Source organism: Dermacentor silvarum, chromosome 3, assembly GCF_013339745.2.
Source record: "Dermacentor silvarum isolate Dsil-2018 chromosome 3, BIME_Dsil_1.4, whole genome shotgun sequence".
In the NCBI taxonomy this organism is placed as follows: domain Eukaryota; kingdom Metazoa; phylum Arthropoda; class Arachnida; order Ixodida; family Ixodidae; genus Dermacentor; species Dermacentor silvarum.
Genome location: NC_051156.1, coordinates 119,319,195 through 119,332,467, shown reverse-complemented (window position 1 = coordinate 119,332,467; position 13,273 = coordinate 119,319,195). Strand labels below are relative to the sequence as shown.

The 13,273-nt window shown below is 45.9% G+C and overlaps 1 protein-coding gene across 1 annotated transcript; it reads right to left on the bottom strand.

Annotated features, from left to right (window-relative positions):
• Nucleotides 1–2,111: 2,111 nt before the first annotated feature.
• Nucleotides 2,112–9,808, bottom strand: LOC125944521 (uncharacterized). The gene is made up of 3 exons (XM_049665018.1): nt 9,738–9,808; nt 8,612–8,731; nt 2,112–2,345 (listed from the first exon to the last, which is right to left on the bottom strand). Exons 1-3 carry the CDS (start codon nt 9,798–9,800, stop codon nt 2,196–2,198), a joined length of 333 nt encoding a protein of 110 aa, XP_049520975.1. The 5' UTR covers nt 9,801–9,808; the 3' UTR covers nt 2,112–2,195.
• Between the last annotated feature and the right edge of the window lie 3,465 nt (nt 9,809–13,273).

Sequence of the window (13,273 nt, the reverse complement as noted above, 5' to 3'; positions counted from 1 at the left end):
AAACAATTTTGTTGCGATTGCACTAGACTAACTCAGTGTTCGCACGTCGAGTAGTGGGAGTTAAAATGTGTACCTTTCGTTCTCCAACAACGACTAGGTAGCTGGTAAAGTGTCCTCTAAATTTTCCTTCCCGATGTTGAAAATACTCAGGCGTGTCATCAAATAGCGCTGTGTACCAATCCGACAGTAGCCGACGAGGAAAGAAATGTTGTTTGAGCTGTTGCTCCTGCAGGAAACACTGTCCACCAAAAGGTTAATCTTTTCGCCCCGCATTAGTATTCTTCACACTGAAACGAATGTTACCACTGCCTTTTTAACTTACCAGTTTTTAGTGTGCTTACTGCCAGATTATTTCACTGCTTCTTTGTGTCAGTACTAACACAATAACTAAATGCCATTCATGTATCCCTAACCTAATACTCCGAGTGCTGTTGGTGTTTTATCTTTTACTTGTTGAAACGCCTCCTTACAGTCCCAGTATCATATAGTGCATACGGTCTTTTAAGGCTATAAAAAGTGAAATTGGGGCCAGAAAACATGCACTCGCCAAGGATAAAATAAGAATAACAACGTGACATTTCGGGCCCCATACGGGTGCCTTGATCACAATGAAGATTCTACAATGAAGAATCTACTGTAGCATTTCCCTACACTTGCAATGACTCCGGTTCTCTCAATCCCTTCCCGGCTTTTTTCCACCGAAACCCTAGCGTCTCTTACATATATCGACTGCTCACCAGTTAATCATTCCATGTTCTTTGAATCACAACTCTTCTGGATGATCGTCGCACCCTACGGGCCTACGCTGGGTCAAAATCTTGGCATTCCATTAGGATGTGCCGAGTCGTTTCCGGCGCTTTCTCTCTATCTCTCTCTCTTCATTCTTTCTTCTCTTTTTTCTATTTTTTTTCGGCACACACACGTCTCATTCTGTGGCTCATATTTGCATGGGTATTTTTTTTTTCTTGAGGCGGCCAGCTTGGACCTGAAATAGCGAGGCACTCCCTTTTGCGTTATCATAGAGATTTTCCGTCTTGATTTCTTTCTTGCGTTTTTTTTTGTAAATCTCCATGGTCTTTTTTGCTTCTACCCTTTGCATCCAATTCACCATCTCTGTTTCTCTCAGTTTCTTTTTTATGGCGCCTGGTTGTCTATTTGCGCTTTCTATGGCCCTGTACTTAGCTTCCGACTTTCGTGACCTCTTGCTGTATTCCTTGACCATGCTATTGAGGTACTTTAGCCGGCCATTTCTTTATAATCGTGTTCCTTAGTCTTCCTTCAAAACTAATCTTGCTCTGCGCTTCTCCGATTTCAAAAGAAGCCTAACACATGTCACCTTGCACTGCCTCATTTGTGGTTTTACCATGGGTCCCCAAAGCCAGTCGGCCCACTTCCGTCTGGTTAATCTCTAAACTCGACACGATTTCTTGCTTATAGCACATAATTAGAGCCAGGCGCACCGAACAATATCTGCCTCGCTTTCGAACAACATTTGCGAACGTTAGCGCAGGCATCGCTGCACTTTTACAGATTCCTCGCACCACCTCGTATTTATTGTAGCCCCAAAGCGTTCTCTGTTTCATTATTGCAGTTCCACTTCCATTTATTACCTTAGATCTTCTTGGTAAACACTTCAGAAGGTCTTTGCTTTGTTTAAGTATACACCTAGATATATATAGTGCCTCACAGTAAGTGTGACTTCCTGCTGAATTAATACCACGTCAGTATTCATATTTTTATTAAAGGTCATAATTCCCCATTTCTCTGTACTAAACTTAAGGCCCAGTTTTGTCGCTGCATTGAACGTACATTCCCAAGTCACTGTAAATCCCTTGCATTGTTTTATACACGTTGCCGCCTCCATTATCCCTGCGTTTCCGGCCACAACTTCCACCCACGAAGATCGACTGCCCATTCTGCACAATAATTTCACATTAAAGCCATAATGTGCTTGCAAACACAAAGTACATTCTAAAATGTATTTTTTTGCGCTAAATACACATAACGGTGTCAACAAGGTGTTTGGAAGCGTGAACATGGGATGTCTGTAGTGAGAGAGAGAAAGGAAGTTTAAGACAGAGGCAGGGCGCACGAAATTGAAGGCTCGTTTTCGTGTAGCCCGCGTTGAACACCATATTGCGTCTCGTGTCACATGGCATGCCAGCGCACACAGTCAAACGGCCGCGCGTGCGCGTTCATGGCTTGGACTTAGCAGGCCAGTCGAGAAAGTCGTTTCGGGGCGCCTCGTAGTCAGTGAGCGCCTGAAGCAATGGCGCAGACGTGTTTGCCGTCCAGTCTCCCTTGATCGCCACGCCCCTCAGCTTGGCCCAGCGCACGAAGCGAGCCTGCGCAAAGTTCGAGCCCGGAGAAAATGTAGCCCGGAATGAATGGTCGAAAAGGAGGCATAAAACGTGCGAGATGGTCGTTAGAAGGTGCGTTCACACAAGTGAGTCTGAGGTTCCGTGACCGAGTTTTGTTGAAAAACAAGTACTTTGGTCTGCTAGCTTCAGTGCACAACCGACGAGAGAACGCAGATATAGACAACAAAGGGTGCTAACTAAGCACTGCATGGCGCTCGCGGTGGGTTTCTGCGTTTTTCTGTCCTCGTAGGGGCCCGTATTCACAAAAACATTCTGATGATGGAAATGTTCGCAAGTGCGTGTGTAAGCCAGTCATGATGTTGGACACGTTATTAATGAAGGCGGCTTGCCAGCGGCAAAAACATGTTACGCACGAACAACTGTGATTTCGGGACCCTCAACTTTTAGCAAGCGCTCGTCGTGTGTTTCTGTGTCCTTGTAGCCTTCGTCTGCTGGGCTCTCTAGGTGCAGACCCTTCCTACCGGTTCAACAGAGACCTTCGTACCGCACTATGGCGGCTATGAAAGAGCCCCTCAAAATTTCACCGCTGCTTGGCAGTAATCTTGTATCAAGTAGAGTCTCTCCGTAGTTTATCGGTGTTCAGTTTAAAGCTACGACAAATTACTTTTTTTTTTCCTTTCAACAAAGCTTGAAAGTTGTCTTTGTCTGCAGCGGGTCTTGTGCTTTCGTATAAGAAGATAAACTATGCCCAACATAACAGATATACCCTTCAGCTCATAAAAATAATGAAAGGAAGTATAAAAGGAGAAAGCTGGAGTTATAAACTTCATGGGAGAAGTGGGCGTGGTGCTAACGTTTTCTTTTTCAGATCTTTTTTCCCACTTTTATCAAATGTGCGCTTGCTTGCTCCAATCTAGGAAATTAACGCTTGAGAAAGTGAAGCTGCCGCCTACTCAGACAGCTTAGATATCCAGGAAAGCGTGATCAGACAGTGATGAACATTGGCCAGACGATAAGAATAGTTTCGAGGTGTCAAACTAATCAGGCGGGTATTCAGTATAGCGGTTCTGACGTGTTTCAAAGCCAAAATACTATAGGGAAACGTTGATAAGTAGCACGCGTGCTAACTATAGACTGGTAAATACGTGGAAAAAAAGTTTAGGCGTTTCTTTGCCTGGCACAGGCGTATTCCTTCTATACGCTGCAGCGCGATGGCTACGCGGTTATCACGGCCCCCAAGTTGACGCCGTGAAACATTCCCTCTTACCGATAACCAAACGAAAGAGATTTTGGCCCCGTTTGGAGCAAGGTCATCGCGCAGGTTGTAATGAATGTACTACTAAGGTATCTATAGATAGCAGCGCCGCCGTCCAGAAGCGGTACTATCGACACACGATGACAAGGGGGACTCCGGAGATTTGGACCACCTGGGGGGCTCTTTAACGTGCACCTAAATCTAAGTACACGGGTGTTTTCACATTTCGCCCCCATCGAAATGCGGCCGCCGTGGCCGGGATTCGATCCCGCGACCTCGTGCTCAGCAGCCCAACAATCGCGCTGGGAGCAATGAATGCACTAAGGTGCCTATAGATAGCAGCGCCGCCGTCCAAAAGCGGTATACTATCGACACACTATGAACACACCGACATCGGGCGACGACATGCGGAAGAAACGTCACAAAGGCGTTCCGTGCATTGTTACTGCGGGTTTTACACATAAATTTCACGGTTACAATGGCGCATAAAATAGAATGACTCCACACGCCCTCTCAAAAAAAAAAAAAAAAAAAAAAACCAGTTCCAGGTTACTATACACTATCACCCAAATAACAGCACTCATTCACTGTTTTCTCCTTTTCACAGCTGCCGCGGTATCTAGTTGCTAGTGGTGCGCTGCTGAGGTTGCGGTCCCAGATTCGATCCCGGTCGCGGACGCACCATTCCGATGGGGGCGAAAAAAAAAGGGTCGTGCACGTTAAGAAAGTCTAGGCGGTCAAAATAAATCTGGAGTCCCCACTAAGACGTGCTTTATACTCGTAATCATATCGTGGTTTACATTGGTAGGAAATTAGGCCAACATTTGCGCAAACGCTAAGCGCAACTGCCTGTGAAAGTCTATTGCTTTTGGCCATTATATGGTGCAGACTCGTTCTGACCACCTTCGATTAAAACAAACTCACAAAATAAATTCCGTGCACTTTTTCAGGGTTTCGCTATTGTCACTACATAAAAAAAAAAGAAGCTTTGTGAGCTAACTGCATTCTCCGAGCGTAGTGCAGCGTATCTTTACTGAATAAGCGCACTCAAAATTATGATTCCAGCTATTAGACAGTTTTAGTATTGCGGAAATGGCACCACGCTAAACCCCCCAAAAATAGCGAGGTCAGACGGCGCATGCTCAGAACGCCATTTCAGTTTTGCGCGTAGCGTGCGTCCGCTATTTTTCGAATATAGCGGAGACGCTAAACGCTCGCTAAGTTTTTAGCGTTGAAAACATGGCGGCACCCTCGGAATCGACGGCTGCCGCTTCGCAGAAATCGTCTCGTCCTGCTGCCTTGTAGGACTCGCTGATTTACAAATAAATGGTGCTGCTGGTTTTCGCGTCGGGCATTCTTGCTTCGGTAACGGCCTACGGACTATAAGACAGCGTTGTTTTCGCTGTCGATTCTAGGTTAAGCACACTCCACATGCACAGCGAAAGCGTAACTCTGCCTGTAAACACTCGTCAGACTGAGGCAAGATTAATCTTCAAATTATTGTTGCCCAATTTATTTTCCTAATAATTGTTTACGCGCTTCAATTGTTTTGAACTTACTAACAGCGTCCGATACGTCTCAAAGTTGTTACCGATTAATTTCCGTGTCCAAGCGCTCGACTATGCAGGCTCTTTCCAAGGCTTGGCGTGGATCCAAACGGCTAGTTTGGTTGTCGAGCTGCTCAGTTTGCTGCTTCGTCTACTCGCAGCTAGATGGCGCGGCGAAGTTTTGCGCTTAGCGGCGCCATCGTTGTCTTACGCTATACTAAAACTCTATCGAACAGCGTTCCGCAAAGATTTAGCGTGCGTATAACACGCTAACGCAAACATTTTCCGCAATACTAAAACTCTCTATTATCTTGCTTCAAGGATTACCGCAAAAAGAGAACCCCGCTTAGAGATAAGTATTATTCGCAAGATAATTTCGACCGAAAGAAAGGTTTTGAAGACTTCTTAAACCCAGGCATCACTTGTTTGCAAGCAACTGATAGGAGGCTGATAGTCTGCGTGCGCGCACAGCTGAAAGCTTCCAGCCAGCCAACTAATCTTTCCAGATGCCGCATTTATTTATCTCTTCACAATCAAACATACCATATCGCAAAGAAACCGTATATTCCCGTTGGACATGGACAGTTGTGGTTGGTGACGCATTAGCCCATCACCGGCCTGTCAATTTCCTGCGCGGGTCACTCGTCTCTCTTTTGTCTGTAGCTCGCGGCGCTTGGGGCTTTCCCGAGAAGCTACACGATTCCTATCGTGTCAATGCCAAGTCACGGATATTGCTGGTTTGTCTCTTGCGAAGACGTGGGCTCACTCATGTACGGATGTTGCGCACATTGCAAGTTTTAAAGGAACGCTATAGTTCCGCATCTGAAAGGTCAAAACAGCAGACACTTTTACACCTTTATGGGTGTATAAAGGATGTTCGGTTGTCGCGTGGATGACACCCTCACGTTTAAGGAGTAAGATGAAATTGTTGGTGAGAACCAGTGATGGCGTCTTGTTTGCCGACTTTTTTCTTGCAAGTAAAAATGATGACAGCTGTGACAGGCGACATAAAAAGTGCAATAAATAACGTTTCAAATCTATCTCTGTGAAAATATCCTGTCGGATATTCCTCTGCGCCCAAGGCTGTCAGATTACATTACAATGATTACATTGTTTTCAACTACGTCGTTTGTAATCGCACGTCTAGTTAGAGCTGCGTTGTCGTCCTCTACAAGTTTTTGTAAGGCCCTAACGGTAGGGGTGTTACCTGTGTGACAAGCAAACACCTTTCAGGGTGTAAACGTTCTTACAGTGTACTTTTTGCATGACAGGGAGCTTTGCCAGACACGCGCCTCGGTTGCGTAGTGGTTTCACTGCTAAGCATAATGTCATGGCGTCGACTCTCGGCGGCGGCTGCCGCCGCGTTTCGATGGGTTCTAAATGCAAGAACGCTTGTGTAGCGTGCATTACATGCGCGTCAAAGAACACCGCGGATGGTCATAATTAATATCGTGGTTTCAAATCAGCATCATCTTTTTTTTCAGTTTCAACGAAGGAACTAAGGGTGGCGAGAAAAGTAATACCACCACGTGACCACCCTCGTCACCCCGTACAGACAGACAGTGTCAGCGCATGATGCAGATCGATGCATAACAGTCGTTGCGCATCGTGTACAACAAACTGCAAAACAAAACACAAAACGAAATGCAATGTCTAAAACATTTTATTTAAATGAATCACACAATTCCACTAATGAGACTAACTGGTCGCAAAGCACATTAACTATTACATATGCATATGCAGCGAGAAAAAGAAAGAAAAAAAACACGAAGAGACAAATTAAGAAAATATCGCTACAGCAACTGTATTTGTTAAGTTATACGTGTAAACTCCCAGAACGTAAAACGCCAAACCATAAAGTGCCGGTACGTAAAACTCCAGAATTTAATTAGTTTAGTTTAGTAAGAAAGCAAAACCGCAATGGCAAAAAATGGGTCGCGACGCCGCCCTTAAGCTCACGCACCAGCTCTGCATGGCGTCACGGACTTTGACAGCATCTGGTTGGGTCTAGTTAATTGTTTACCGGTCGATGAAGGACCTGCATTGCATTATAACGAAATTGCACCCGCAACCCACCATGTTTGGACAACTTTTATCGTGCCCGAACAGCGCGAGCGCAACAGGTGGTTTGAAGTCGGTGACGCCACAATGCCGTACAAAACGCTGAGGTTTCAGCGCGAAACTCAAAATAGTCGTTGTAGTTACAGTACTCGGCATGGAATGCGAGATGTGGGTATTACATACCGGTGGTTACTTTCTGCGGAATTGAAGGGAAAGCTACACGCTACACAGTACAGTGTGTCCTTCTTGGTTCTGCACACATGTTACTGCGCCAAGTAGTCCGGAAGATTTTGGCAGCGCTTTCTGTTTACGACAGTTTCGGATTTGCCGAAACGAGGGAGAGTAAGAGGGAAAAAAGAATATTCAAGTGTGACACTCACTACAAGTATTTTTATGTCTTGTTTTATAGAAACCTAGTAGTATATATGAAAGTTTTGTATTCTGTTCCCCAGCCTAAACAAACTCGAATGAGACTAGGACTATTTTCAAGAGCACTTTCATACGCGCGCTTCGCCTCTCTTAACTTTCCTCTTCACTGCCACAGAAAGTTGGCCGCCACTATAGTCTTTGTTACAAAATCGCACCACCAGCATCGGCGTCCGCAGTAATCCGTTTATGTTATTAAACATAACGACATGTTAAAAGAGTTCATTATGGAACTAAAGAGCGCCATAACGACCGCGAACACTACGTTAATTGAGCGGGAAGGCATGGACGAAATGCTTTGGTACTCTATGCACTCCTTCCTCTTTCTGGGGTTTTACGTGCCAAAACCAGTTCTAATTATGAGGCATGCCGTAGAGCAGGGCTCCGGAAGAATTTTGTCCACCTGGGGTTCTTTAAGCGCGCACAACAACGCAAGCACAAGGGCGTTTTTGCATTTCGCCTCCATCGAAATGCGGCCGCCGCGGCCGGGATTCGATCCCGCGAACTCGTGCTCAGCAGCGCAACGCCTTAGCTGACTAGCCACTGTGGCGGGTTCTATGCACTCCTGTTCTGCAGTTCAAAGGATATCTTCTAGTAAGTGGGGATGGGCCATCAACGCTTTTCGCAACTACTTTGGGGAAGGGCCGATGTTACGGCAACACGCTTGACGACTGACCGCTGGCGATTTCACAATTGCGATTTGTGCACTGAAACTAATAATTGAAAAGTAATAAATGAAAATGATGTAAGGTGCTTAATTTGGTTGTTGACGGTTGCATCAAAGTTGCGAATATCGGCACTGAATGCAGGAATAAGGTGCTTAATGCACGAATAAGGTGCTCATCAGCGCGAGTGCTGTGTACACGAGATTGCATTCGAGTAGGTGAATAATGAAGCACTTGGGGGGGGGGGGGGGGGTCACACAACACCGATCAAATCTTAGGCTATAAGGCACCCGGTGAACACGTGGCCGGAGCCGAAAGTCAAAATGAATGCCTCACCTTCTCGACCAGGGCGTTGACGTGAGCCTCTGTCCAGTTTGCGCTGCCCGGAAACTGGACAGCCATGACTATGTGAGCCAGGTTGCCAGTGGCTGAGTAGAAGGCGGCCAGAGCAGAGTGCTGCGTGGTTTACGCACCCATGTCGAACGTATTGCCTATACTGACGCGAGATATTGCGGCAAATCCAAAGCATTTGGTGAAATAAACTTTCAGCGAAGATTGAAACGTTCATTGAAACGCTCCAATGGAATGACATGCGAAGCCGCACGCGATACAGGCGATTTGGTTTTATTTGCAAGTACGCCCCAAGAAGGCGGTTCACGTTTTTGCCCTCTTGCAGCCGTTTTGTGGTATTCACGGTAACGAGCATGTAACTGCTCGTAACAAGCACCCGTTCTGTCGTGTGTGCTCTTTTAGTCCTCGTTCTTAGCTCTGCTATATATGAAGACTGTGAACTGTTCCAGTTCTGCACCGCGTTTTACAGCATAGCGAACGCTATGCAGCAAAACGTGGTGAAGAACACGAACAGTTCGCAGTCGACCGGGCAGGTGACCGGCTGGCAAAACTGCAAGAACCTGCACCACGTGACTCACGCGATCATGGATTACGCCTTCTCCTGAATCGGTCCATTATTGATTACACTCTCTCCGAGATCAGCCAATTTTTCTGAATGCACTCTACAATAGGGGTTCATTTTACTCGGTGAGAAATTGACTGAGCAGGCGCATCAAACGTCGGAGAGGAAGGGGTAGTATGCTTCGTCTTCATAATGAAATTAGGCGCTTGGAGGAGGATATTTGTTGCAGTAAGGATATCTAGGTACCACTCGTTGTTTCATTGTGTAATTCGGCATAGAACAGACCCGGTCACCGCCACAACTGTCCTAAAAGCCCGCTCACTGGCCGCACTACAGGTACAGTGTGCCCTTCTTGGTTCTGTCACAGTTCAGGACAAGAAATAGGAAGATCTAGCCAGCGTAGCACATACACTTGCGAGTTTGCGGCAATTCAGTTAAGCAGTGGGTTAGGTGCGCATGATCCAAGTAACTGTTAGTTATAGGTTCCGCACGTGCGGACCTAATATTAAAGGGAAGGAGAGGAACACGTGACACGATCCATGTGCTCACCCAGCTCTGGGTCCCCGTCAGGGGACAGGGCTCGGAGGTGTCGACGCACGGGTTTAGAACCATCAGGTGCACATTCCTGCAATACGGTGCAAAAACAGCAGTAACGTGGGCCTCGAGGTCTCGAAGTGTGCTCTTAGTTAAAGTGTATAGTCACACCGGCAGTGTCTATAATTTGCTCAAGTTTCCGAAGGTTGCCTGAAAAGAAAGTTAAATTTGTAAAAAGAAACGAAGGCGATAAAAAGGAAACAGGAAGAGCATAAAAATAAAAAAAGCCAAAAGTCGTTTCTAATAACCGCCTACGCGTGCGCCGCACGCGTGATTTCCTCCCGCTCAATTAAACAGAAAGCAACTGCTCGATATCAAATACATCTTCGGAACATAAATCTCTTTGCAGTAATACACTATTTCTAAAGCTCCATTCACGTTTATCCATCTAGAAAAAGTTCCTTATTAGCGAAGAAAATAAAAGGTAAGTTTTTATTCTTTAGTTTCACGCCGGAATCCTCAGGCTAGGTTTCGTCAGTGTGACGTCACAGATTTAAGGCTTTTCCGCGTATTTGTTCCATCTTCTTTTTCGCAAAAGGTTTTACAAAACATCCCATGTTTTGTGGTATGGCTTGCCTTGTCCTGCTTGTCTTTCGATAAACAACTACGTATTGCCACGTTGATGTTGTCAATATCGATGTCATCACAGGTTGCCGGTGGGGGCATGTCACAGTGATGCCGCCCCTCGCCTTTTTGTTCCCGTGCCCTTTCCGATGGCGCGAAAAACGACGTATTTGCCATTTGAGGAGTGCAATTTACCAACGTAGCTTCTGTACTTAACGATACGAACTCTTAGTACTCGTTTGAATACAAGAGCATAACGGATACTGAATTAGTGCTCGCTTCAAGGCGACAGTGCCACTGGAAGCCCTATACAGGAAGCTCGGCGCTCACCCCCTGAGCTTGGCGAGCTGCATGTCCTCCATGAGCCCCGGTATTGGGTACACGTTGGTGCTGAGCAGCAACCGACCCGTGTCCAGCGTCCTCTTCATCGACTGTGGAGGGAGAAAGGGCGCCCGCATAGGGCCTGGCTCAGTTTTACTGGTTTTAAATAGATACAGAAATAAATAAAAAATAAATAAATAACTCATTTCCCATACTGCTGATTAATCCCAACGATAGGGGTTGTTGCGTAGTGGTACAAAGGGTATAAGCAATTGAAATACGTGAGAATGATAAAATATATAAGTCAAACTTGTCAATGGAAACGTATCAAGAAGAAAAGTAAACATACGTCATAGGAAAAAAAAAGAAGCAAGAACGCACACAGCAAGAAAGCACCTCATAGTTCCTAGAATTTCGGGCCACCCACTTATGTTTTTCAACTATATCAGCGTCAACTTCATTTCACTCGAATACTCTTCAAGGAAAGAAGGAATACTGTAAACTATAATTTTTGGTATTGCAAGGGAAGTAATTCATATAGGTGTCGGCGCCGAGTAGCACTACCTGAAGAAAAAAAAATTGCTTGTGACGCACAAACCCCACAGACGATGACTCTGGATGCTGAGAGTCCCACTATTTCGAGGTGTAAGAAGAGCCGTCTCATATATATATATATATATATATATATATATATATATATATATATTCTTTTAAGCCAGGACCAAAAAAAGAAACCGCATAATTAGGTTAATGACCACATTACTGTTCCCTATGCTTCGTATCATTTAGGAGGTAATGCTGTGGAGGCTATGCAAGTACTGCGGCCATGCAAGCCTCACTCCAGTGCGCTTCGATGCGCAGTCGTTCTTGATGTGCAAAATTTTTCCAGGAAATAGCTCTGCTTGGTATATTATGGCTGCGACTTGTAAACGTAATTTTACGTCAAATCCCGTATCACTGGTGCACATTTGTGCTTATAAGAGGCTGCGTACTGCTTTAGTCGCGAGCACAAGTGGGGCACTGTGACGACCAATCATGGCATATACTGCGCTCGTTCGGTGGCAAATGGGTTTACATCTCCGACGCTTTCACCTAATAAATACGGCACATTTGACGACGTAGAAGTACGAGACATAATTTTACATCGAATTACATAGCGCGTGTGTAATATCTTTCTTTCACATGCGACACACTACTTTTTCGGTCGCGGATTCGGACAGTGAAAGAAGTCTTTCTAGCCTTGTTAGCGTTGGCCGCTATATAGAAACGGAGTATAAAATCTACCGTGGATAGGTGGCGTGTATTTCTTCACCTTGCCCAGCTTACGTGGAAGTTGCGCGCGAACTTGAGCAACCGGGGTACTGACGTGTATAAGAAGCGTCAGGGATTGGGTTATCCTCCTGAGGCCCAGCATGAATGCAACATTTTGCCAATAGATTGGACATTATAAAGTTGGACGCAGCGGCCAGAGAAGCACCACTGACCTGAAGGAAACCCGTTTTTTTTTCTTCTTTTTGTTCAGGGAGCTGTGCTGCCATCTGCCATGCATGTGCTCTTGTTTCCCGCCATAGTAGGAGCTTTAAAAATGGCGGAATAGGAGCTCCGCCAAAGCACGAGCTCCTAGTACAGCGTATCGCAGACGAAAGTCAATTTATGGCTATCTATGCAAGCAACATTGTATTTTTAGGCATTTCTTTGTGTTTGTAGTAATTGAAGGAATATGTAGAAACCAATATCTGGGCGCATACCAAGCTTTCTTGCATTACCGGCAATGTCCAATATATTGAACATTGCGTGCTCAGAAGAAAGATTAGAAACACTATGAAATGCGGTTTTATGGTTTTCTGGCAGCCAACATAACACATGATAATCGTGCTGTAGAGTAACAGCGAAATGGTAGGCGCAGAAACAGCTTGGAAAGAACGAGGAAAGGTACTCGGAGCTCGACCTCGTCGTATCGCCGTTCCTGTGGTGCAATGGCATAGCACCATAATAGCAACATTGCAATGACGCCGTAAGTTTAGGAAGCCTGACCGTAATCAGCAAAGCGAGAACACGAAATGTGACGTAAGCACGGGAAAAGTCACTAGTAATGGCACTGAAGGGGGGTACCCATGACGTCATGCGTCGCTGTGTGCGCGAGCAGTGCGCATATGCGGTTGCTATTAATCATGCAGAGTAAGGTTGGTGCCCAGTTGCTTTCATATAGCGTTGTGAAGCTCGATTACCGGCCATGGCTTATGGTATAAAAGAAAAAAGAAATAATGCGGCCAGCTTGGGCACTAGTGGTGCAAGGCAGGAGTAAACAGCGAAGCTCGTGATCGATCTAGCTTCTTCAAGGTTTTACTTGGCTTGGCTAAGTTTTGCTAGGAAATGCTAAGTGCTGCTAGGCACGCTATTCCGAATTGGCTCGCCGCCGACGCGCAGATTCTCGCTTGGCCGCGCGGCGCCCTTCAAGATGAGCGGCTTCTTCTTCGGGTGTTCGTTTCTTCTTTGGTCGTCCCATATAAAGGGTTCATGTACACGTCACAGAGTCAACGAGAGTTCTGTCGCAGCAGAGGTGGCTCCGAGCTTTATCTCCCCGGTGACGTCACGGTCATGCTGTG

Coding starts and splice junctions, on each gene's coding strand:
- LOC125944521 (XM_049665018.1), bottom strand. CDS start 9,800: ATGGTTCTAAACCCGTGCGTCGACACCTCCGAGCCCTGTCCCCTGACG. Junction 8,732..9,737: donor TGACGGGGACCCAGAGCTGG/GTGAGCACATGG, acceptor TAAACCACGCAG/CACTCTGCTCTGGCCGCCTT. Junction 2,346..8,611: donor TCAACGCCCTGGTCGAGAAG/GTGAGGCATTCA, acceptor AACTTTGCGCAG/GCTCGCTTCGTGCGCTGGGC.